Below are 25842 nucleotides of genomic sequence, written 5' to 3'. Positions count from 1 at the left end.
CTCAGAGACATTTATACTGGCAGACTTCAGCAGAAAGCCAGTATCATCATCAAGGACCCTTCGCACCCTGGACACTCACTTTTCCCCCTGGTAAACGCTATGAGGTCGATCAGGTCAAAGACAAACAGACTCAATAAAAGTTTCTACCCACAGGCTGTCAAACATGCTCCACCCCCACCTCCACCCTTAACTGTGCTGTTAACATTTATGGACATTTTCACTGTATTTATAAACCTTATTTATCATAATAGCACCCAGCATGCCTACCTGCAGCCCTACCTCCTATTCAGTGTGCACTACCACTGATCACTTGCTCCTCATGTTGCACCTGCTCCTTTATATGGCATATATAACTTGTATGTAACTTGTACATATCTGTGTGGGCAACTCTTTAACTTTAAGTCTATTTTGTTTGGTTTCTCTTTTTTTTCTCTTTTATTCTGAAGGAATTTTAATGTAAAAATCTACACGCTGCTGACGGAGAGATGCCAAACTGTGTTTCATTGTTCTTGTAACAGTGACAATAAAGATCTATTCTATCAAGAAGATGTTGTGCTACATTATCAGTAAGTCTCATTAGCTTAGTCAGCAGTTAAACACAGCTCAGCTCAAACTTGTTGTTTATGACATGCTACTATAGTCATAAAATAAAATAACATTTTGATTGAGCATACATGCAAACACGCAGGGACTCTTTTGATCCGCTGTTCTGAATATCGCACAGTTCAGTGCCTCCAAAACCACTGAGTAGTAATAAGGAGAAAGGAGAAAGTTGGAGTAGATTTTTATGCCTGAGCATGAAATCACAGAGCAGAGCAGCAGGTGGATGTAGGCGACAGTGACAGTTCATCTCAGAGTCGCCGTGGTGTGGTGATGGTGGTGAAGGAGCAGAGTCGGCAGAAGACGGATGCAGGCTTCAGATGAGATCCTCGGACAGCCTGAAAGGCAAAGTGTCAGATTTACAATGAAATAAAAGACAAAGTCAGGGAGTGCTTGGCTCGCAGAAAGCAGGCAGATGGATCGCTGGACAAAAACAGTGATGAGGAAATTATTATTGAGGTGATTCTGACAAAGAGAACTGAGCAGAGATAAAACAGGAGCGTTGCTTCCTTATGGAACATGGTCATACGCTTCATTTATAACTGGATGTTGATGAAGAAAAACTATTCCACATCAAACAAATTACATAATCTAATCTCGGCATGCATACCAGCACTGTTTGAGTGTGACAATGTTTCTGTGTCCATCATCTCATTCGCCTGCTGTCTTGGCACCACAGACCCTCACATGTGGCCCACCATCTTTTTCTGAGAGTACGCTTCAGAGGAAGGCCTCTGTGGGACTTTGGCTTATCTGCAGGCCTTGGCTAACGAATGATGAAAAACAGGCAACATCACGGCCACCAATCTGCTCCAGTGAGGGTCCTGGCCCTACGTACTCGTCGGCCCTCTGGCCTGGGTACAGATGCCAGGGCATCTGCTCACAAATAAAAGACCCAGGCAGACTGACACCCGCAGGCCAAACAACCAGAGGCTGGTAATAACGCGTCCCTAACGGGCTTACGGATCCATCCTCTGCAGACTGAAACAGAGTTAATTCATCGACCACATTAGTAAATTACATAAGAGGACATGAGGACATCATAAAAAAACTGTTTTCTGTTTTTTTTTCACTGCCATTAAGACAAAAAGACATAAGCTTGAATAATTCATCATGTTTCATTCGTGTTAAGGTAAAAGTGCACTCCATTGTTAAAACTCGTTTAAAGATTGCAGGTGGAGCATCATACGATCACTGTGTCCACTACTTTCAGTCAGACAGAACAACAAAAATAAATTCAGAGTGACATTTCAGTGAATTGTAAATATACTTGTATGTATCACGAATTTGGGTTCCTGTTCTTCCACTTCCTGTTTCATTTTGCAGTCCCAGCCTCTCATTCATTCCTTTACTTCCCCTATTTGCTCTTTCACTCTGGTTTTCTGCAGCACCACTAGCAATAAGATAATCCCTCACCCCAGCATATACACTCCCCCGCTTCTCTTTGTGCCTTTGCTGGATTGCTTTGGTTTTTTCCCTGACAGTTCCTACACTGTATGCCTCCTGACTTCTTTTGATTGCAGTTCAGCTGTTTTCTTACTCTCCACATGTCTCTATCGGCTCTCCTCCCGTTTGACCTTTCCGATTGTTCTTAAAACTTTGCCCTTTTCCTGGCGCTTGTTAATGCTGTTCGCTGAGATGAGTGGAAACCTGTACATGACTCCAAACGTGCCAGTTAAGGTTAAGATTTTGGACTATGAAGTTTGATTTCCTTAGAGTCTGTGAACCGTTACAGACAGAGCTAACCAGTCTCCCACGCCTCCTTTGGGCTCTGTTCTTTAAGACTTAAGAAAATGAACCTGATGACAGGAATCTTTGGCCGTTTCAGGGCTTTTTCACCTGGCAGAGTGGGGTTTGAATCCCATGTGAAACCAATAAAAGAGCTATTTTTGGCCCATACGAAGCAGGTGCATATGCTCATGTTTTCTCTGAGGGGAGAGCTGCAGCTCTATTTACAGATTCTGGCAGTTTTTGTTTAGATTTCTGACGCCTGCAGGTTTAATAATAAGAATGCATATGAACATAGAGAGCACTTTGTGTACTATAAGAGACAAAAACAGTTGTATTTTTGCCCTTTGATGATCTTAATGTTGAATAAAAAGCTCTGAAATACTGATTTGGCCACATCAGTGAGCGAACGCCGTTCCTTTCATCCGTACCTTTCTGCACCGTTGCATATTTTGTGCGTCCATTAGCCTGATTTACTGCACACTCTGACCTCATGTCAGCAGCTCACCCTGGCCTCGTCCCCTGGGAAGCACACAGTTAATGTTTATGAAGTGTATCCTGATGAAGTGACTCCACTCCATTATCACAGCTGTCCCGATAAGGTAAATTTCTCTTTGTTCCCTTCCTGATGGCTGTCAAAGTTTGTCAGTCACGTGTCACGTATTCCATCAGTAAGGTAATTAAGAAAAGTAATAAATATGGTAATGTGAAATTAACCACCAAGTCATCATAGGTGAAAAACCAAACCCGACCCCGAGCCTGTATTTTGGAGACGTGGCCAAAATGGCCTTTAAAACCAGAAAAAGTAAATTGTTTCTGATGTTTGAATTATTATTTTCTTTGTTCTCTCTTTGTCAAAATCACATATTCAGATTGGCTCAAGTCAGAGTTAATGTTAGGGTCAGTGTTTGGGTCATTTCGATGATGGAGGGTTTAATATGATGTGCGTAATTTCAGCGTGCAGTATTTTCCTGTTTCTGAAACATATTTGATGAGATAAGAACATTTCTTCAGACTGTTGTGAAGCTGTGAGTGTTTTCACTCTCATTATCTTGTGATGAACGAGGCGCGGTGTAGGAACAGTGTGGTGCATGCTCACCTTAAAACACCCCCTATTTGATCCTTTTTATTGTAATAAAGACCTCAATTTACAACAAAATGTTGTATTAAATTAAATTTGAGAAACCAGGGTTTAGACACTTCTGCAGGGACTTCACTTTCCTGAGCTCTGCAGACTTTTCAGTGTGTGCTCCCATTCTAACCTTTATTAACATTTTTGGATTTTTACAAATTCATATTTCTTACCTAAGCTTTATTAGTTTTAGTCTTTCATGACCCATGCACGAGGGATGGCGAGTTTGTGTTTCCACAGTTAAGTCATCCTGTGTTTGACTGATACACCTGCAGTGCAGCACCAACTGTTTGCTCCTTGGAGCTCAGTTGCATCATTTCTCTTTGAATACTTTCATATTAAAAGGCGATGATTACCAGGCATCTTTTAAAGGTGACACATCTGACTTCCCAGCATTGATACCTTGGGAGGTGTGATGTGGTTAGATAAAAGCTCAAATATCTTTTTTTATGTACCGTTTCTGTTATTTTGTCCACCCCCCCACGCTCTGTGGCTTTGTGTTTCCATCCACTGAGCTGTCATGCCTGCAGTGGAAGGGGAGTTCAAGGATTCATCAAACAAACAGCAGGCCTGGGTCTCTGCAGAAACTGGCTCAGCTGGTCAGCTCGGGTCCACACATCACGGCTAAGCTAATGAGAAGGGCCTGGATGGGTCGGGGTGTGTGTGTGTGTGTGTGTGTGTGTGTGTGTGTGTGTGTGTGTGTGTGAGAGACAGAGAGAGAGAGAGTGAAGCCTGGCCATCTTCCAGCTCTTACACATCCAGGTGGTTTGATTAAACACATCACTAACACATTGTCTGTGGGTTGATCAGGAGGGTCTGGGAGGAAAACCGTGAAGGGTAAAGTAGATGCAATAGAAGCAAGCAAAGCAGAACCGAAACAGTGTGACCGACATTCCCTATTGTGGACTCTTTTCCTTTATGGATGCAAAACCAGAAACTAAAAAGTGACGTTTTCTTTGCCGTCTTCTCGGCTCTGGTGTCTCGGCGAGCTTGTTAAAGTGCTGTTTGTGTCCCAGCAGAACTAATTTGGTCATTGCGCACCATCAGATCTGATCAGATCTCTCAATAATTTTCACCCATTATGGCCTTCATTACTTCCTCTTCTCTTTCATTGTGACAAATCCTTTGAAGGTTTGTTCTTTATGCTAATTCAAGCCGAGGGATAGCACCTCAGGTTGCTCTTCCTGCTGTCTGCTGCTCCATCGTGCCTCCTGACCACCGCTGTGCGTGGTCTCAGGATTATCAGCCAAGACCTTGTTTGGCCCTTTGTCTGTTGTGATTGAATCTGCATTTTTTTCAGTTGCTGTTTTATTTGGTTTTCACTGCTTTTTTTATACTTTTACATTTAACCTACTAAACTAATTTGATTTTTTGGTTAGAATTCAGAAAATATTGTGGTTTGGGTTGAAATAAGCCTCCTTCATCAGTAACCCGTCTCATTATGAGCGACAGCTCCATCTCACTAATGCTACAACTCAGTCACATGCTCCACTGCCCAAAGACACCGTGCTTCATGAGATGAGGGGCGAACGTAACTGACCTACAAGGAAACGGAGCAACAGAAAGTCCACGCTAGAGACTCGTGTTAATCCTGCTCTCGAGTGATCGTTAGCTTCTGCTATTTATTCTTTCTGTCATCTTCAGAGACATGACGGGTCTTAGAACTCAAAGAACCTAAAACAGAATCCTAGATCGTCCCGGCTCTGCCACCAACAGCTTCCCAATGAGCCGAGTGCGATGTTTCACTAACATGGGTGCAGCTGAGGTCCAGCACAGCTTCAACATATCCGCTTGTTTCTGGTTTAAAGTGTCCACGAGGTCAGCCAGCCTGCCACTTATTCAGTGCTGTGGTGGGATGAGCAGAGATTATGATAGGCCTCTGGACTGAGCCATAAAGGAAACGTATTTTTCTTCGTTTTAAACCCTATAATAGGTCATTTTTCTTAACAAAAAGCTCTAAAACTTTGTTGTTGTTGTTTTAATCCTCTAACTTTTCTGTCTGGCGACCATTAAAATTACAGTGAGGGCTATCTGCTAGGCTAGACTGTTTGGGTTAATGAGGTTTGGCCTTAACTGCTTTGAGGTGTTACTGATATAGCAGCCAAGTGGACTTGCTTCTGGAAAGACTTTGCTCACGAGTGTAGACTATTCTCAGAGCGATCCTTTCCCTCTGTTGGATTGCAGGCAGACGGGACGCTTCAGTGACTCATTATATCTATAAAAGAGGCCAGAGCTAGCTGGTTAGCATGCAAACCTAAGATACGCTTATTATTTCAATACGTAGATGTCTTTGCCTGTCATGCCGTTGGAGTCTGCTAATACATTTTGTTATTTGTTCAATGTTTTAAATGAAAAAAATGTATATATTGCACCTTTATTGCACTTTATTTGGTTTATCCTTCATGCAAACAACCAAATGGAGTCACAGTGTGAAATTAATTGTTCGGTGATAGGACATCAGCACAGTGCCTGAGGCCTTTAGTCAACTTTTCTCTCACTGTGGATGCACATCAGCAGCTCAGATGTACCTGTGACTGTCTAATTTCAATATTTCCAATATGCAGAGGGAATCAAGAGTGAAATCGTATTCATAAACAATCCCCTGACACTAGATGTAATCTTGTCCAGTATTTATGTGATAAAAATTGGGAAATAAATCGTCTTGCATGGCTCATCTTTGTACACCCACCTTCTATGAGTTCATACATTTTAAATGGGAGTGAGAGGCGATGAGTTTGTCACCAATTAAAGCACAGATCACAGAATTACTCAGTAATTACTGGCTCATCTAAATGAATGCTGGCCAGTTCAAATACGTGCCTGTAGAGATTTACATTAGAGTTCCAACAAATGAGTTTATTCAGCCGAGACTCGATTCTCACACTTATTAAGTGCTTATGACATTAATCTGTCTTTGTCCAATCAGAAGTCACGTTTCTATATGATACTGAGCCACAGTGAAAAGCACTCATCAGTCAGTGATATCAGTGAACAGCTCCCATTAGTGAGCACGCCATGCTGAGACGGCGCTACGCAGAGCATTTAACCCAGAAACCACTTTCAAATATAATCACAGCTTTTCTTTGGCTACGCAGGAAACACATTATGGGAATATCTGCTGAAAATGAGGAATGGAAATCAGGGGATCCTGAGGCTGATTAGTATACTGCAGGTCCTAATCACACAACACGAGGTTGCCTGTCTGTCAGGTGAAGTTTTGACACAGTTCTCTTCTGTTCCAGAGCCACGGATCGATTGCTCTCAAAGATTGTCGTTTCTACGTGTAACTGATCTAACTGTTACCTCCTTAAACTCCCATGTCTTTTATTTCTGTAGTGTGAACTCTAGTTTTCATTACTTTTAATGATTTCTGTGCCACTGCAGACTGATTACTCACTGAAAATTCAGAAAGCCTGGTGCACTCTGCAGGGAACTCTAGGAACCACGAATAAACCGAATTTTCTGCTCAAAGATTTTCAGAGGATAAACAGGCCCAGAGCACACAAATTAATTCTCTTTAATTCTTCTCTAATTATGCACAATTAAAGGCTGTGAATTAATCAGTGCGTTTAATCGGCTTGCTGTCTTTGAGCTGAAATGCACCTGATTTAGAAGCTGGTGGAAGATTCTCAGAGAACGGTGACTTTATTGGATTCTGTGGAGAAGCAGTTGACATTTAGCGGTTTCACTCGATGAGAGGTCTGATCTCACCTTTGGGACTGGGATTCATCCTCTGGAAAATGTGCGAGGCTTTAGGGAGGGTGGCGGAGTGAGCGTCTGCCTGAATGGCAGGGCGTTTGAAAGGTGAGGTTCCAACCTTATGTTTCCAGAAATCCAGGAGTGATGTTGGGAAGGAGGGCCGGCAGGTGAGTAGTTACGTTCTCCAGGAATTAGTTTGCAAGCAGGCTTGGTGAATTTTACCAATAGTGGCCAGGAGACTGCACTGCAGGTGAGTCTAATCGGAGGTGAGAGAACTGGGGACACAAAGAGATGAGGGTAAGTACGAGGCAAGAGACACGAGAGGCGTAGTTACCACTGTGAGGTAGCTGATAAACTGTCAAAGAGTGGAGGACTGAGCTGGACTTAAAAGTCCCTCTGCTGGGCGAACACAGGAAACCACAGGACCCATACAGAAAAACACAGGACACTCAGATCATGAGTGGGTCCTGCCATCCATGCGTTGTGTACCACCTGCCTAAGCACCGTTGCAGACCATGAACACCCTTTCATAGAAACGTTATTTCCTGATATCTGTGGCTGCTTTCTGCAAAAATGGTTCAGGGATGGTTTGAGAAGCACAACAGCGAGTTTGAGGTGTTGACTTGGTCACAGCTTCAGGGGTCTCTAATGGAGTCCATACCTTGACGGGTCAGGGCTGCTTTGGCTGTAAAACTGGGGCCAACACAATATTAGACAGTTATGATGTTATGAGGTCTGATCATTGTCTAAAACTAAAGACCAGTGATTCTCAAAATTGTGGAACTTTTTTGCCAATGAAGGTACTAGCAATGAGCCACAATGAAGCTCATTATCCACTTCATGTAAACGAGGGACCGGAGCCCATCGCTGCTGTCGTAGGATGAATAGCAGGGTAGACCCTGGGCGTGATGCCAGTCTTTTGCAGGATTACTGCAAATTCAGACCTACTGTCAATTTAGAATTAGTAGTTAATCTAACATAAATTAATCTAACATACGTTCTCTGGACTGTAGAGTACGGGCAGAGAGCGGGCAGCACCAGAGGGCCATACTGATTAGGAGAAAGTGAGGGGTCACACATTGGACAGTTGAAGTGAAACCCAGTACAGACTGTGCTGAATTATGTCAAAGTCCATGAATTATGTATGTGGATGATTATTTTGTGGACTGAACACCCGAGCCTTTGTTTCAGCACAAATATTTAGTTCAAACACAGTTTTTTGTTCTTTTGTTTTTTAGCATAACTCATTTCCAGTGTTTTTCATTTGACAACCTTGCAGTGAAACTGTATTTGTTGTGTTAACTATAGGATTGTATTTATTAATATAATGTATTCTTTTCACTTGTGTAAATGTTTCACACTTGACTGCTAATGTGAGTAATCAGTGATGATGATAGTGTTATCTTCCAGGGTGGTAGCTCTGAAAACAGCTTTGCTGTTTTAAAATTGTTTTCACCATCTTCAGCAGCTGGCGGGTCAGGACTGCTACAGTACACGTGAGTGGATATTCTGGACAAAGCGAATTGCTGGTCATATTTTACGTGCATGTGTGGAATCATTTATCAACCGCACTGCAATCAGCCAGCTCTCACATCAATTCCGCAGGTCTCAGAGAGCGGTGCGGAATACATAAACGCCTCATCGCTGCACCATTATATCGCTGTTTGTCTTGGAGCCAAGCTGAAAACACACGAGAGCCCGAGGCAGAGATATGAATTTTACATCAGTATGGGCCACAGACTGCACTCATGGCTTTGACTTTTTCTTTCTACGTTTGAGTAAATCAGAGCGATTAGGGCCAGCGGACTCCTTTAAAATGTGCCGACGTGGCACATATGTTAAATCAAGCACTGTGAGCTGTAATATTTCAAACAGTATCAGAAAGACACTTAGTGGGACATAGTGTAGTGTTAGGCTTTTATGTTTGGCTTTGTGATAAAGCTTGTGTTTGGATAGGATTAAGAACTGAGTGTGGCTTTCAGCCCCGCTCAGCAATTGGTGTAAACACTGAAACAATGTCAGGGTGAAAATGAAGTTTGTCTGAAGGCTTTTAAAGTGTGTTTGCCTGCAAATCGAACTTCTTTTTTGGAGTATTTGCCTGCAGATTTGGAAAATTTTGTTTTAATGCCCCAAGCATCACACAGTGCGGCAGCTCTCCCCGCAGACAGACAGCGCAGGAGCCCATCCAACTCTATTTCAAATTCTAGTGAAAAGTTGGAAAGATTTGCAGTAACTGATGCACAGTACATCTCTGATATGTCCATTTGATGGATGATACATCCTGAAAAACAGAGGACTCTTGGCTGTGAACACTCAGTGTAAACATTGCTTCAATTAAGAGCTGAAATAAGCTGATACAGGATATATGTGACGCTGTCAGCTGGTGCGAAATAAGGTGATTTTTCAAACTGTAATGCTTTTTCAAAGGGAAGCATAAGCAGAAAAATGAAATTTAATACACAGCTGATGTCCGGTTCCTCCATCAAAAGGAAATAGAGACATTTCAGAAACATATTTATTTGTGTATTTTAGAGATTATTACTCACTAGCTTTATGTGTCACATGTAGTAAAACTCGATTTGCATTACTTATTGTTTGATTTTGACTAACACTGTTTTAAACCAATAATTCACATATGTGTGTCTGACAAATCAGAATCTACATTTAGAACAATTTCTTTTTTCAATATAAGAGGTCAGACCCCCTTTCCCTTTGTGTTCACTTTACTCCATTGGTAATATTCCCACGGATGAATATATTTGTGTCTAACTGGCTTTCTATGAATGGATGACAGGACTCATTATTCATTAAAAGAATTATATGCTTTTATATATTTTATATTATACCAGCGGTATAATATACCTCAGTAACAATCTCATTTTATTGGGTATACTGCTTTTATAGATCTGTTTCCAACAAGTTGTTACATAAAAGGAGAAAGAAGAAAGAATATAAAGAATGTGCTTAAACCTTAAAGTCAAATAAAAATGTTACAAGACATAATAGAAAGCATTAAAAAAAAATTGTGTTCCCTGTATTTCTTGCACGCTTGTTACTACAAAATGAATAAAAGCAAAACAAGAAGAAAATTATAAAATACTTTATTGTTCAGACTTATAGAGCAAAGGTTCATTTAGCGACTCGATTCCACTTCCACTTATAAATTACTAATTTTTACTCAGGAGTCTAAATCGACTATGCTGTTCACAAACAACACTGTGATCTGTAGCGAGAGTAGAGAGTAGGGAGCAGGTGGAGGAGAGCCTGGATAGATGGAGGTATGCACTGGAGAGGAGAGGAATGAAAGTCAGTCGAAATGAGACAGAATACGTGTGTGAATGAGAGGAAGACAGGTGGAAAGGTGAACATGCAAGGAGGACAAGTGGTGAAGGTGGATGAGTTTAAATACCTGTGGTCAACCATCCACAAACAGTACAGCGCACAAGAGAGGTGAAGACGAGAGTGCAGGCGGGTGGAGTGGGTGGAGATGAGAGTCAGGGGTGATTTGTGACATAAGGAAAGCAGCGAGAGTGAAAGGGAAGGTTTATTAGATGGTAGTGAGACCTGTGATGATGTATGGTTTGAAGTGAAAAAAGCGAGGAGGCTGAGCTGGAGGTGCTGAGCGAGAAATAAGTAAATCAGAGAGGCAGCTGAGGATACACAGGTGTGGTTTGGACATGCGCAGAGGAGGGAGAGTGGATATGATTGGTGACAGAGTATAGGATAGGGTGAGATCGAGGTAGATGACCCCTTATTCACTGTCATATATTTTATAATGTTATTTTTAATTAATAATATATTTAATAATGTTGGATTTTTAGCTTAGTTTTCACTGTTTTCTGTCAGTAGGAGCAGCGCCCTCTGCTGGTGTCTCCAGACTTGAGGGTCGGACCACGGTTTCTCCTCCTGTTTGCTTCGGTACGTTCGTGTGTTAAACTCTTATAAATCCTTTAAATATGAGATTATTTCTGCTGTTTAACGGAGTGTTGTTTGTAATTTTCATGTGACTGTAGTCCTCCAGCGGTCAGTGTAACTCTGTCGGGCACAGGTGATCTCGGCTAGCTTAATTGATTAGCTTCAAGAGCCGAGCTTGCTAGCTAACAGTCAGGCTAAATGATTTCTTCCAATAAATAAATAACAGAGGAAGAAGTTCATCCAATAGAAATTTGCTGGGGTTTTATCTGTTACTGAAATAATGAAAGACTGGTCCATAAATACATACAAAATAAAAAGAGTACTGTATTTGCACTAGTCACATATGAAGTCAAATAATATTAATGAAGTTAAGAACATGTTAAACTAAACCAAAATCAAAGCTTCCCAACAAAAACAAGATGCCAGCTTCCTGTTTGTTTGATTTTTCTTTTGTTCTAATACTGCGTTTTTATCTGTTTACGGTATTTCCATTTGATTACTGTTTCTGTATCCTTTGGCTTATACACGATGCCTGCTGCTGTTTGTTAATGCAGAGTAAGTGCTGAGCTTGAGGACGGAGAAGTATTATGGACCAGATCTCATGTCTTTGTTTTCAACCCGGCATTTTCTATTTCTTTCATCGTTATTTACATGTAGTTTCAGGTGTGTAACTGTCAGTTTCTTCTCTTTTTCATTTTCTTTAGTTGCAGTTCTTTTACTTCCTGTCTGTGCAGGGTGGAAGAGAAGACTGTCAGCTGACACCCAGATGAACATCAGCCAGGTCAGGCCGGCTAACGTGTTTACTGTAAATGTCCAGCTGTGTCTTAGTTCTCAGTGTCTTACAGTTGTTATTTGATGAAAACTAATGCCTCAGAGAAACAAACACACAGATCAAAGCTTAAATAAAGACACATTCTGATTTCTTTAACAGACTTCAAAATCACATGGAGAATATGTAGCATTGAACATGGGACACATTTTGCCTTTCTTTGGTGTTATTTTGCTTGTGGATAAGCCGCTGATGGTTGCATGCTGTAATTTGGCTTTAGGCATGTAAATATCAGAAATCTTCATTGCTGCTTTGAGTATGGGAAGCTTCGGCACGATAAATGATGAATAAGCTGCCTCTGCTAACAGGTGAGTTTCTGCCTGGGCTCTGTTTAATTGCTGTTCTGAAGTGCGCCTGCTGACGCCGCTGGCTGTTTTCGTTGCTCTCTGCAGATCTGCTCCTGGCTGATCATTCTGGTATCTGTTGGCTGAAGCTTTGAGCGTTCATACTGCTGTGTACGGTGTTTGTTTTAACTCTTTGTGAACTTTATTCTGCTGGCTGAGCTGCAGTCTTTTCCCTTTGTTTTTTGCTTGGCACATGCAGTTGGTACTTTCATGCAGCTGACCGTGAACAACATGGAGTGTGAACACAGGTTATTTGAGCCATCAGTTGGGTTATTTTTTGTTGTTGTTGTGTCTGTTGGCTGTTAGCAGGAAAAGCTACCAGGCCAAATTCCATGACAGTTTGTGGTGTCTAATGATTAAATATTGGTGAATTAACCCATTAAATATTACCATAGACATGGATCTGTCCTAATCAACCAATGGATTGACCTCTCCGCAGACAAATTGCTACTCTCATTTTTTAAAAATGTGGTAATATTTACCGTATCTGCTCAAACACCTCATTTCCCTCTTACTTACAGTGCTTTTGATTTTTATACTGCTTTGGCTTTTTGTGTTATCTCGAGTGTGGCCTTTCTCTGTGGCTGCAGGGACAGCTCCCTGTGTTTACTCTCTTTAGAGATTGGCAGCCAGATACAACAGCAGCACCCTGACTGAGCTGTTTGCACACGACTGTTGTGTGAATGAGTGTTGATCTTATGGTTTGTTACCCAGACGGATGCTGTGAGCTGTACGAAGGGATATTCTGTTTGCAACTTTCTCATTTTACCTCTTTTTACATGTTACTGTAGCTGAAACCAAAACTCTGCGATGGTTTTTACACCTACAGTTCATATTTAAACACTTCAAACATCTAAGATCAAGTCAGGACAGATATGGAAGTGAAGTTGTTAACTCTGCTTTGGGCAGTTGTCAGGGCAGTACCCCATGTACAGAAATATTTTTTGTAGGGATTTTATCATTTAAACAATAATAACAACAATATTGACTGATATGTGATTGTGTATCTGTTGTTTTATCTGCTAAAAAATTGACTGAACATTAGAAAATATGAGATTTGGCTTACAGAAAGATGTTGCTTAAGGTCTGCAACTCTTTGAACCCACTGTTGCTCCTTTGGGAATTCAGACTTTTCAATGACAACATAAAAATTATCCTCTTTAAAAATACAGATTTTGTTGTTGTAAATGGATAAACATCCCTCTCTTTCCTGTGCCTTGTGAAATAATTTGCTTGTCTTTCTGTGTTAGCTATCTTATGTACTGATCTTCACGGCCATTTAGGAAAAAACGCTTGTTTGATTTGACCAAGTCTTGTTTAAATGTCTGTAGATTATAAGTGATCTGTGGAATAGCTGACCCTAGGCTACTTCAGTGAAAAATGGTTCCAGTATACTGAATTTATTCTTTCCGTATGATCTGATGGACTGTGTGCATAATACAACACAAGTTTAAATAAGAGAACCACTTTCTTTATATCTCCTTTGAATATGAGAGGATACAGATGAAGAGGACAGAATATGATCCCAAAAGACCCTTGAGATGGCCTTGTTCTTTATTAAAGGGTAGTGTAACAATGGAAATACATGATGCTTTATATGGTTTCCCTTTTTAAAATCCCAGTCAAATTACATTAATGACCAGTGGAGCACAAAGTCTCAGAACAACCCAAGGTCGTGGACTTAGAAATTTACGGAAGACATATCAGTGGTTTGATCACAAAATTATATCAATAATTTATCACTCAATCGAAATGGTGAGAAACCGAAGTGAATTTGTAGGAAATGAGAGCAGAAAATCACAAGTTGTAATCAGATCGAGAGGCTACAGTATATTGTCTCCCAGTATTCTTTCACATAGCAACACAGCATTTAAAAATCGTTTAAATAACAATCAACGGGTTAAATTCTTATGTATTAAATACTTTTCAACATTGCCTTTTTTAAAATTTGTATTCAGTTTGGCTTATAAAGTCCCAGCAGTAATTTGCTTTTGAGTGTCTTCTCCTTTTACGTATCGCTGCCCAAGATATTATTGCACTGATAATTGAGAGTCACTGCTCTCAAATACACTGTTGGTGTAGAGTTTTATTTTTGCTTTAACCAGAGGCTGAGGGGAGAACCTCCAGGCATTCCTTGAAGGGGCTCAGTCACAGAGCCTAATGGAGGACTGTTAAGGATGGTGGTTCAGACCTCAGACTCCAGGCTTGAAACCCTACCCCAGGGCTTTGGCACATAGGGACTGTTGACTCTTCTCGCAACCAACACCTGCCTCCGGTCTCTAGGCCCAGAGCCTGGATCTTCCCTCTTTCCTGTGCCATCGTAGGCCCCAAACATATTGTTGTGGTAAACCATCTGCCTGTCACTCATACGAGGCAGCATTGCTGCATTGTCTGGGCAGTGGCTTGTACATGGAAACAAGTGGCACATGTCCTTGGAACTGTTGTAGAACTGGGACGGTCCCTGAGCCAGTGGCCCCACGTACACTGGTAAGTCTGTGTACGAGTTCAGGTAGGTGGAATAGTGTCTGTGCACCACTGTGGAGGAAGAACGGCGCAGGGCGGCTGCGTTCTGCAGAATGGCTTCCCTGTAAGAGGGCAGCCGGGTGGACTCGGAGTACTTGAGCTTTTGCTTGTAGGGGTAGGAGCCCATGTGGGCTGGGTCCAAGTAGGCTGGCTCAGCAGCCAAAGGGTAGCAGGACAGGTTGTGCCCCAGACTGCCATATAGCTTGTGGGGTTTGGGGTTAGCCACTACCACCCGTGGAAACAGGTCAGGCATGTCTCCTCTGGTCGGGGGAGATGTTGATGTCGAAGGCTTTGTTTCATCTACCTGATGGATCCTGTCATTGCCCCACGTGGCTTTGAGGAATGAGGCGCGGCGGTTCAGTTTGTCCTTTCCGAGGAGTGGTATGTCGTCCATGTCGGGTTCCAGGTAGGACTTCATGCAGGAGTTGCAGCTGGTGCTGCCACTAGGGTAGTGTCCTGCGGTGCAAGGCATGGCAGCTGCATTGGAGGCGTGGTTGCTTAGGAGGTGATTTGCTCTCAGCTCGGCGAGGCAGGTTTGAGGTTCATCGTAATCACCTCTTACTCTTGGGTCTGCAGCATCAAACACATAGCTATGGGACCTCCTCCTGCGACTCATACAGTCAGGGGGGTAGCTGAACTTCCTCCTCAGGGGTGCTCTGTGCTCCATGTAGATATCGGGCATCTGGAAGTCCCTGTAAGTGGCAAAAGGAGAGATGGGGTGCCGGGCTTGGTTCTCCACATACAGCCTGCTGCTGGGATGGGGGTTTGACGGTCCGGCAGGAGAAGGATCCCTTATGGCGATGTGAGGGCTGCTGAGGCTGGAGATGGGCAGAGTCCTCTCTAAGATGTGCTGACTGCTGCGGGCGGGCAGCGTGTACCGGAGTGGGGTGGGTCGAGTTACCACCCGGGGCTTATCCAGGAGGGGTTGGGATGAAGAATCCCCATAATGAATCGGAAAGGTGGGTGTTATGGCCCTCTGAGGGTACGGTGAATGGTTGTCTGTGATGCTTGAGATGTAGGGCAGGCGTCCGTGGGTCATGTCTGTGGTGGTAACTCTGGGTGGCAGGGCAGCTCGCACATTGTCGGCCCCCCGTCTGCTCCAGTTCTCTATTGTTTTGGTGGCATTATCCAAAGAGTTCTCCACTCTTGCAGAGGACACCATGTCCTTGGCTGTTTTAAGCATCTTTAGCATATTGGCTTGTGTATAGTTAGAAGTGACGTCTGGACTCTGTATGCTCCCGTTGTGGTCAGCGGACTCTACTCCATTGAAGCAGCTGTAGATGCCCTGCGGAGAGGTGGAAAGTTAATATTAATATGTGTAAACTTCATTAGATACCAGAATGACCGGCAATTTCATCAACTTAGTGGGATAAAAAAAATTGATATTTTATTGACATGCTGACCAAGTAAAGTGGAAAAAAATGACAGAAAACTGTAACTGCAGAAGGAGACTCGTTATTGTTTTGATGGTTTATGTGTGTTGCTGTGATTGAAATGTTGTTTGGACACAGCTTCATCTCAGGAATATAAATGAGCGATTTGCTGATCGTGCACTTACCATATTAGTTTTTCCACTTTTATCCCATCAGCTATATTTTACATCCACATTGCATATCTCTTTGGAATACTTAATCTCATTTTTGACTGCACTAGACACACAGATGAAGTTTTTTTTTAATGGGGCAATTTAAATTCAGTTTCACAAGCAGCACGACTGCCACTTTATTCCAGTATCCCAAGTCCCTTCATTGCTCTAAGCTCGTTGTATTTTACAGTCTTTCTTTTACGGATCGCTACCCTTGAACTATTGTGGTTGTGTACTCACCTACTGGATTTCCAATGTCTTTTAATGCTGTACTTTGAAGGAGACCTCAAAAAGGATACAGCATTTTTTTTACAATTGTGCATCTTTGTGCGTTAGTCTGCATAAACATGAGCACTGAATCTGTTTGGGTGAATTTTCCATGTTGGGAACTATTTATTATTATAGATTGTTTTTTAGCTTTTACTGACAGCACATGAATGCACTTCTTAAATGTTTAATTGTAAAATGCGTGACAATAAGGAGCTACGTGGCTGATGAAAGTAACATAAATCATTTGGGTACTTACTCTGCTGATAGCTAGGAGGAAGTCCAAGCGCTCTGATTTGTGGACCGAATGTCGTAGTTTCCAGTAGAGGAGATGTTCCCAAGCAAAAACCAGCAGGCTCAGGCCCATGGCAACAAGCAGCATGTAGAAGACCCCCGCCATATTGTCAATGTCCAGCTTACTGCTCATGACTTCTTTCTTTTCATTACGGCAGATGCCAGTGAGCCAGACGGTCTGCAGCTTTTGTGTGTCACCTGTGAGTGAGGAGCAGAGAATATAGGCTTAAGCTCTATTTGCATAACACTAGCAGTATTTTTAGGGAGTAATAGAACACCCTCCAATCTCCTTTGAACGTCATTTACATGGGATAATGAAATTCTTTCAGATAATCAGTACCCCAGATAAAACGGAGTAAAGTAGTTTTTCTTTTTGCAAATTGAAAAATCCTGGGCAGACAGCGGTTGTTCGTCTAAAACGAGGGGTCTCAAACTGCAGCCCCACAGACCAGATGGGAGCATGGGTAACATTTACCTGGCCTGGGAAGACTGCAAGGAAGAAATGCACCTCTGTACATTTAATTCATCCACAGTTCATATTGAACTAAGCAGAAGAAAACAAGACCAAGGTAGCGCTCCTTTTCAATTTCAGGTTCACCTTTATTATTATAGTCATTTAGGTGTGTGCAGAGGCAGACGTCAATCTGAGGGGGCAGACTCAATGCAAGTAAGGCATTACAAACCTATTGTCTGTCTTGCTACGTTATGCGATATCGCCACATGTTACCGACAACTGCAACTTGGATGTGTCTTGGTGCACGCGTGCATGCACACACAAGTCCTTGCACGCACTTCTGCTTCCTTTGGAATAAATGTGCATGTGTGGAATAGCTGCACTGGTGCATCTCAAAATGAGAGAAAACGCAAGGATGGTTTCATTTTTAAATTAGAGCTTAATGTTACTGAGTGTTTGCAGAGTTGATCTCCTCTACTGCTTTGTTGTTGAAAGACGTATGTATGCAGAGGTTATTGTGGACAGTAGAGGAGAACCGGGTGAACTTTTTTTCACATATGAAAAAACACTGGAGGCCTCAGTACTACGTTAATTAATTAATTAATTAATTAATTACAAAAAAAGAACCAGGCAACTGATCAAATGATAACTTTCAACTTATTCTCACTAATTGCAGTATCTAAATCATGCTTTTTTTCCTGTATAAGTGACTCTCTCCCACTGCTAGAGCTACAGCATCTCTCGTAATGTTGGATAAGGGAAGTGCTCTCTGGTGAGTGTATTTCTCTGTCACCAGGAGCTGTAGTGCTCTGTTTGTTTTGTTTGATCAGTACAGTATGCATTACAGAGGGTGGAAAGTGCTACCTTAACAAGTGAACTTTAACCCCCAGCCCCTGTATGTCCTGCACCGATGCCATTGGTTATTTGTGATTTTTCAGGGGGACGATACGATGATCCAGTGATGGAGACCATCGCCCAGCCTTATGGCTATTATTGCAAAGAAAGCTTTCATATAGCTGGCTCTGGCAAACATGTTAGCAGCGATATCAGTAAAAATAAAGCTACAAATCAAAAGAAACATAAACCACCATGCGGATCATCTGAAAAGATTTTTTGGCAACACCAACAGTGTTGGCTCAGTCATTTGTTTGCTTCCTAAACTGCCTCCACGCTACCACTAAAACTGTGAGATCTTTATGTTTATGACAGCTGTTGTCTTCTTCTTCTTCCCTCTGGAATAAAAAGGCTTCCTGCCTAAATCACAGGCCTTTGCTGCTGATCTGAGGAGTGATAAGTCTGACAGTGTGCTTTATTATCCAACTTGCTACCTATTGGATATTCTGCCAAAGGTTATGGGGATTTTGCCTGAGGCTTTGCAATAATTTGCCTAAGGACCTAAAGTATCACATTTGATCTTATCTCATCAAAGTTTCTTTATTGCTTTTATGATCTTTCATTCTCTCATTCAGATAAATTTTACTGTAATAATATTGTGGGGCCCTTTTATTGCAACAGTATAGGTTTGCTTTCAATCATTAGAAATTTTTCCTATTCAGCTTTATGGGAATACTGCAAATACAAATATTAAAGCAATCTATTGTGTATATAAATGAAGAATTTACCATCAGCCAGGAACTGGAGCAGGGCCAGGTCGATGGGTCGTTTCCAGCGTGAATCCTTCTGTAGTGCAATGCCATAACCAGTGGTAGCAAACACTTTGCCACTGCCAATAGTCACCAGCTTACAGCCTTCATCTTTGCCAGCCATGTAATTCAACACAGCAGCGTCATAGATAAAAGCATCCAGTTTCCTAGCAGGGTAAAGAAAAGGACTTTTACTCAAATGGCCATCGTGTAGTTGTCTGGCTCTTCTTTCAGTCACACTTCTGCTGTGAGGAGACTTTTTTACGATTCCTGGCAGACACTTACCCTGTTTTGAGGCTGTTAAGGGCATCCTCCACTCCCTTCTGGTTGTATTTGACCATGTGGGCATGCATCTCGGGATAGTTGCTCCTTATGTTGCGCTCTGTGCTGCCATTTGGGACCGTACCAAAGCGGAATGGAGGATACTGCTCCTGCGGCTTTTGAAACTGGAAGTAGAATAACAATTTTTAATGACAAAAAAAATGTTGTTATCCGAATAAGTGTCTCAGGAGAGACACTGGCATATAGACATAGATTATCCAATCATTCTGATGTTTTATGAGGAGGCACTTCTCCTCACGTGAAAGAGAAATAAGAACAAGAAGCCTCAAGGAAAAACTGAAATGTGATGATTACAATTTCCGTTAAAAAAACCAAACAAAAACCTGATCTTTGGATCCAATATTGTCTGTTTTCAGACAAAATAATTCACAGCATGCCGAAGTATTTTTTTAAATTTTTCATTGAAGGAAGTCTTTCTGAATTGAGTAAAACTAAACAATATAACTAAGCTCCACAATGCTGATTGGTGGCTTCTGTATTGTGGTGTTTAGCTTCTAGACGTAGTCCTTGTAGGCTGTTCTGTTGGAGCTGATTGTGTCTGATTACAAGCTGAGCATCCGGTTACTTTGTATAAAATTTCTGCATCTCAGAGAGACAGAACGCTCGTAAACAGACCGAGTTTAAACACAGATCGCCAGAGCTGTTAAATAAAAAAAAAAAACAGCAGATAGCCGAAGTAGCAAAGTACAGGTTACAGTGTTGGCATTATGAGGAACACCAGTGCAGTCTCCGCCCATAACGTATCCCATCTTCATATTTAGAAATGAAATATCAATATTGTGACAAAATGCACAGAGATTGATATGTAAATAAAAGAGATTTGTTTGTACAGAAATGCGTTTTGTCACCTCGTTGCTCAAAAAACAGTTATTGATGAATTTGACCAGTCCCAATATCTGTATTTGTTTTTTAATTTTCTCTAGGCATCATAATAATATAATCATTGTGATTTGTTTTTTTAAAATTCTACTATGACTATATAATTATATTACAGTGAAAATCTGGTAACGTGACAGATAATATGAGAAAACAGAGAAATGACATTTGCTGCTGTCTGCACGGCAGTGACACACAGTTAACACTTCTGGAGGAAATGACATCAGCTGCAGCACAGGCTGCTGACATCAGCACAGGTTCAGGGTTATTAATGGCCGGTCAGGGCCCTGTAGTACGAAGCAAGTACAACATACCCGGGATATCATTTCACCTCACTTACTCCAACACCGGCTATCTGAAGCCACGATGAAAAGTGCTGAACTATTAATGCTAGTATTAACGCTCTGTCATTAAGGCACCAGTTAATTATTTTATATAATTAAATTTTAGATGTGCGTAAGATTTTTAGTTTTCATTTTTTCATCTGCAGAATGATCAACAAAATCCAACCAAGGGTGTCAAACATGTGGCCCGGGGGCCAGCAAAAGAAAAGCACTTTGGCCCACTAGAGCTTTTTTCACTAATAAAGACTTCCCACATGGTCATTCTCGGTACACTGAAGTAATTAAGTAATAGAAAAACATTTAAATGACAGAAAATCTACAGTTAGAAAAAAAAAAAAAAAAAATGTGCTAGGCTGTGAGCTTACCGATCTTTTTGTATAATTTTAGACATTTATTTCTTACAGTTTAAGCCCAAAGAGACGTGCTGATAGATTTCTTTCATTCACTTAAGCAACATTTTATTACCTTGGAGAAAAACTGAGACGTTCTGTTGAAATTGCACTTTTTTCTTGCATCAAGGTATCGCAAGGATTAAATGTGTAGTTGAACTCCTTTACACTGACAGACAGGGGAGTTTCAGGGGAGTGGGCAGTATGTCGTCCACGGTGTAAAATGTGTTGGACATGCCTCGCTTAGACAGCGTGAAAATTTGATAAGGTCCACGGGTACAAATAGATGTCCTGCTTTAGGATTTTATATTAAGGAGCATAAACAATAAAATAGTTGTGAAATTGTTTGCAGCCAACTGGAGAAAAATAGAGGACTAAAGCTGCATCTTTAGACCCTCCTGGTATCCACACAGAGGTCCCAGGGATCTTCCAGATCGACGCTAATGTCTCAAGAACTGATTGGTCAGTAGGTGCTGATCTGATACCTGTTTATCTTTGCAACTCAAGCCATCAGACATGAACTTCTGAACATCTGGCACACTGTCCACAAGTCAAAAATGAACAAATGTATGACACAGTATTCCTGATGTTTATCAGGAGTATCAGACTGGACCTCCCTGAATCCACCTGGATGAATATTTTGCAGAAATCCATCAGAATATTTTTCACCATTTACCATGAATTATTATTCATCCTCTCTGTAGAAAAAGCATTGCATGAACTGTGGTTTTGGAGAGTTGTTACATCCCTACTGTATAGGTAAGAGATGCAGTGCCAAAAGAAGCTGATGTGTTTTGTTACCGACTTGCAAAAAGTTGTAAGTGAAGTGGCTTTTCTGGACAAACGAGGTAATCATCTCCCTTAACACTGCAGTGTCTTGAGAGTAGCTGAGCTTGTCTGTATCACTCTCCTCTGATACAAGGTCACTTTCTGTGGTGTCTTCTTGTACCTCATTTACATTTACTTAACCTAAGGGGTTCGGCACAGCTGGACCAACAGCAGCTGAGCGCTCACTTCCCACCATGCTGCCACGCAGAATTCCTTTTACTAATCTATGGGTTCACTGTCAGACTGATTCTGTTTCCTTCGCTGCATGGCAGAGTTAATATATGATGAAACTGGAATTGTAAATGACTTTGCTAGAATCGTAATGAGCGGCGGACAGCTTGGTCTTTTCCTCAAATGCCTCTTTAATCCCTTCAGTTGCCTGGAAGCAAAAAAGTCTGCAAATCATTTTTTGTGCTGATGGTTTAACATGGATTTCCTCGTCAATATTCCTATAAAACACATCCCCAGGCCAGACAAATATGCATAAGATAATACCAGAAAAATATAATCGCCGTCTACCCAGAAAATCCACTTGTGTATTATGTTTCACAGGCTTTCCGTTGACATCACCTTCCAAAGAGTCTGGCTATGTAATTCAATTTCCCCACTTACTGTGTGAACCCTTTTGTGTTTTGCAGGGAAAGTGGAAAGTCACAGCTATGACATTGGCATTTCTGGATATTTACACTTCATAGCTCTGCCACATGTTGTTTGCACACCTAAAATAGAGCACTTTCCTAAGCTGTACATTAAACACAGCAACACGCTCAGGACGGTCAATGACAGAGGTCTGTACCTTTTTGTCACTCAGTCCGGACACTGTGTCGATGTACTGCTCCTGGATCATAAAGGCTGCCAGGTTGGCTGTGTAGGAAGCCAGGAAGATGACAGCAAAGAAAGCCCAGACCAGGACCATGATCTTGCTAGTGGTGCCCTTTGGATTCTCAACAGGGACAGAGTTATTGAAGACAATTCCCCACAGCAGCCACACAGACTTCCCGATGGTAAAGGTGGGACCTCCGGGATCTAGAAAGGATGAAGTCAAGAGGGGATGATTTAGTACAGGCCAGGACGATGACCCAGGTGTCTGTGAAATCTAACACATGTTTAAAATATTTAATTATTTGTTAATTAATATCTTGATGTGTTTTTTGGTAACATATTAGAGATAGTGGCCGAAAAACGGTGTCTGCAAAGATTGCTCTTGTTTGGCTAATATTTGACATTTATCCATTTCATGCTGGCTGAATATTTAAATATGGTTTAATGAAGGCCTGAAATACTTATTGTTCAGTCTTTTACTTCTGATTATAATTGAGTTTTTCCCCCTAATGGCTCAATCACAGTAAACTAGAAATAGGAAGGCAACATCCTTGTGACTAGGGAAAATTGGTAGTTGCCTGGTGATTGCACAGGTTGGCTGGTGGGAGGCAACCAGTCTCCAAACAGTTACTGTACAATTTAGATCGACTGCAATCACTCTGAGATAGACTGGTGAAGATTTGTGCATTATCTCAGTCAGTTTGCACCAATGAGCCCAGTTCATCTGTGATGTGACTCTTTGCAATTTGAGAACACACTGGTTGCAACTGGTATTTGATCAGATTAGTATATACAAGCAAGGTGGCCAAGATTGACTCTTTATTTTCCAAATATTACCACCTGGACTTATGTTGTCATTTTCACTGTAAAATTACAAAATAAATCAAATTTTTCAGAAACGGTTTGAAATTTCTCTGTAGCTCAAAATGGTTGAGTTATGGAAATGTGAAGCACACATATCATGTGCTTCCATGATAAACCACGTATCCCTGTAAAGCTCGTCTCTTCTTTCTGAAACCGATTGAATTTTGTCTCAAGCACAAATGGTAACACAGAGCGCTTGTAGAAGGGTCGTCGGTCGGGTGAATGGTTAAAAAAAAAAGGGTAACGTTGCCGTGCTGCAGCAAGAGTGAAAAAAATAATCTTTTAATCATTAAAGTGCTACACAAATCCCCTTATTTATCCTTTTAGTTCAGATGTGATGTTTTGTCATTTAAATTTACATGAAAAATATGTAATTTGTATAAATTTTTATACAATAAACATTTTTATTTTGTGGCCCAAAACATGTTTGCAATCTTTTTTTTGCCATAGAGTTAGATTGATATACAGGTGACTCAGTTATTGGTGTAGTATTTCAGTGTAAATCAAGTTGCCTTATGTGTCAATAATATGTAACGGAACGTGCTGACGGTCATAAAGACAGCAGTCGGGTAAATCTCAAGTTATGTGTCAAAAAGAACATGATGGGTGTTTTATTATTTATTGTTATTGTTTTATTGTTTATATTGTTACCTTCATGACATCATATATGTCGTACTTTATAAAATATATAAAAATAAAGACTGCTTTAATAAAGATTAAATGGGTTTAACCTATATGTCCTTCATCCATTATAGAATATTTCATAGACCACATGGCTCTGAAATTAAACTGCAGCGTCTCAATCTACCAGGCATCGATCCGACATGTGGCCACTGTAAATAGGATTGGATATCACATGTTCTCTAAAGCTGCTCGAAACCTTTAATAAGTCAGGTCTGCCAGGTTTTACATCAGTTTTTAAAATTACATTTAAATTGTATTTTGCTGCTGCATACTTTAAAAAAATTTGTTTGCTAGTTTAAAATGGAAAATATATATCTTGACCGATAGTTTCTGCATACCATCTGAACTGGATTAAACTCCACTTCAAACTTTGTGAGAATGTTTGCGAAATCAGAAAAAATAAAAATGTAAAATGGTTTTGTGCCTGCAAACATTTTAAGAAGATTTTCATGGATACAAATAACCAAAGTCCAAAATGACGCTCACTGAGCCCAGGTCAGTTTTCCATTAGAGAAAATCTCATTAGTGTCCCCAACACTGTATTTGTAAATGTTTCTACCATAATGTCATGGAATTTAAACAAAAGATGATTTTTTTTCTATCCTCTGACAAACATTTAGTTCACCTTAAAGAAGAAATGAGTCCTAGACAATTAAGAGTCGGAGGCTTTTAGCCGGATTAAATCATTATTCATCTCATGAGTTTACAAAACCTTTTAACTGTATTTAATGGCAAAACGCACTGATTACTGCAATATCTTTTCATTGCTTTAGATGATGGTTTGCAGTAGCCACCACAGAAGGACCGGCCAAAACAGATTGAGTAGCTCATTCCTAAACGAGGGGCTACCTCTGTGGCAGGGACGTGGTTCGGTTATGACAAGTCTGATACATACTGATCAAATTATGCAGCAAACCGATCCACCTCAGACACAACAAACCTCCTCTGCCACGTACACAAGGATCACGTGAAAGAGTGTGGAGAGAGCTCATTAATGAGAAGCAAAAAGAACCGTCAGGTGCTCAAAATAAACCTGAGACTCAAATGTTAGAACAGGCATTTCCCTGCAGGGCACCATCTAATGAAGACTCACGAAGATCATAGTGGCCATTACAACGTATCTTTATAAACATGTTTTGTGCTTCGGTCAAATCACTCGACTTGAGGTACACAACGTGCAGCGTAAAACACAAACATGACGAGTTGCCTCGCTACGAGTGTCAGGTCAAAGTATTGGCGGAAATCTGCAAGTCCTTCGGGAAGCTCTTCAGGGAGTACGTGGGGTCAGTGTGTGTCACTAGGGGTTAATGCCACGTAAGGCCCATATTTATAATAATCTGCAGCCTGGTTTTGAGTAAAATTGCACTATTTTAATAGCTCTTTAGCCCTAATTAGCAGATATCTGTGTGCTTGCAATGCTTGCATGAAGTTTGTGGATGGAGCTTTCTGTTTGGTTAATTGTTCGAGGGCTGGGGCGCTGATGGACTGTAGCGAGTTTGGAGACTCACCTTTGGCACTGACCAGGCTGCGGTTATACCCAACTGGACTGCAGTATTCAAAGACGAAGACTGTGATGGCCACAACTGTGAGACACATGACGAACATCATCACCCACACCGCTGGACTGTAGGGTTCTGCAGGGACAGAGAGCACAGCCAATCCAGTACTCATGTTTGCAGA

At 41.3% G+C, this 25842-nt stretch overlaps 1 protein-coding gene and 1 long non-coding RNA gene across 3 annotated transcripts in view; one reads left to right on the top strand and one right to left on the bottom strand.

The window, feature by feature from the left end:
- Positions 1 to 10283: 10283 nt before the first annotated feature.
- LOC102082258 (uncharacterized) lies at positions 10284 to 23592 on the top strand. The gene is made up of 4 exons (XR_269193.4): positions 10284 to 10898; positions 11006 to 11077; positions 11779 to 11855; positions 22431 to 23592. It is a non-coding gene; the product is annotated as an uncharacterized LOC102082258 (long non-coding RNA).
- The window catches only part of grin2ca (glutamate receptor, ionotropic, N-methyl D-aspartate 2Ca), a 71498-nt gene continuing 59421 nt past the window's right edge, over positions 13766 to 25842 (bottom strand). The window contains exons 8-13 of one of the 2 annotated variants that reach the window (XM_003442580.5): positions 25671 to 25796; positions 22589 to 22818; positions 19299 to 19459; positions 18993 to 19180; positions 16882 to 17114; positions 13766 to 16055 (exon numbers count right to left, since the gene is read on the bottom strand). In XM_003442580.5, the coding sequence (XP_003442628.1) occupies positions 14433 to 16055; positions 16882 to 17114; positions 18993 to 19180; positions 19299 to 19459; positions 22589 to 22818; positions 25671 to 25796 (2561 nt within the window). In that variant the 3' untranslated portion in view covers positions 13766 to 14432. The remainder of the gene's footprint in view (positions 16056 to 16881; positions 17115 to 18992; positions 19181 to 19298; positions 19460 to 22588; positions 22819 to 25670; positions 25797 to 25842) is intronic. The other variant, XM_005469078.4, reaches the window with a different exon arrangement.

The sequence above is a fragment of the Oreochromis niloticus genome, linkage group LG4 (assembly GCF_001858045.2).
Source record: "Oreochromis niloticus isolate F11D_XX linkage group LG4, O_niloticus_UMD_NMBU, whole genome shotgun sequence".
Lineage (NCBI taxonomy): Eukaryota > Metazoa > Chordata > Actinopteri > Cichliformes > Cichlidae > Oreochromis > Oreochromis niloticus.
The sequence above is the reverse complement of the archived record's forward strand: the minus strand, read 5'-3'. Positions and strand labels throughout refer to the sequence as shown.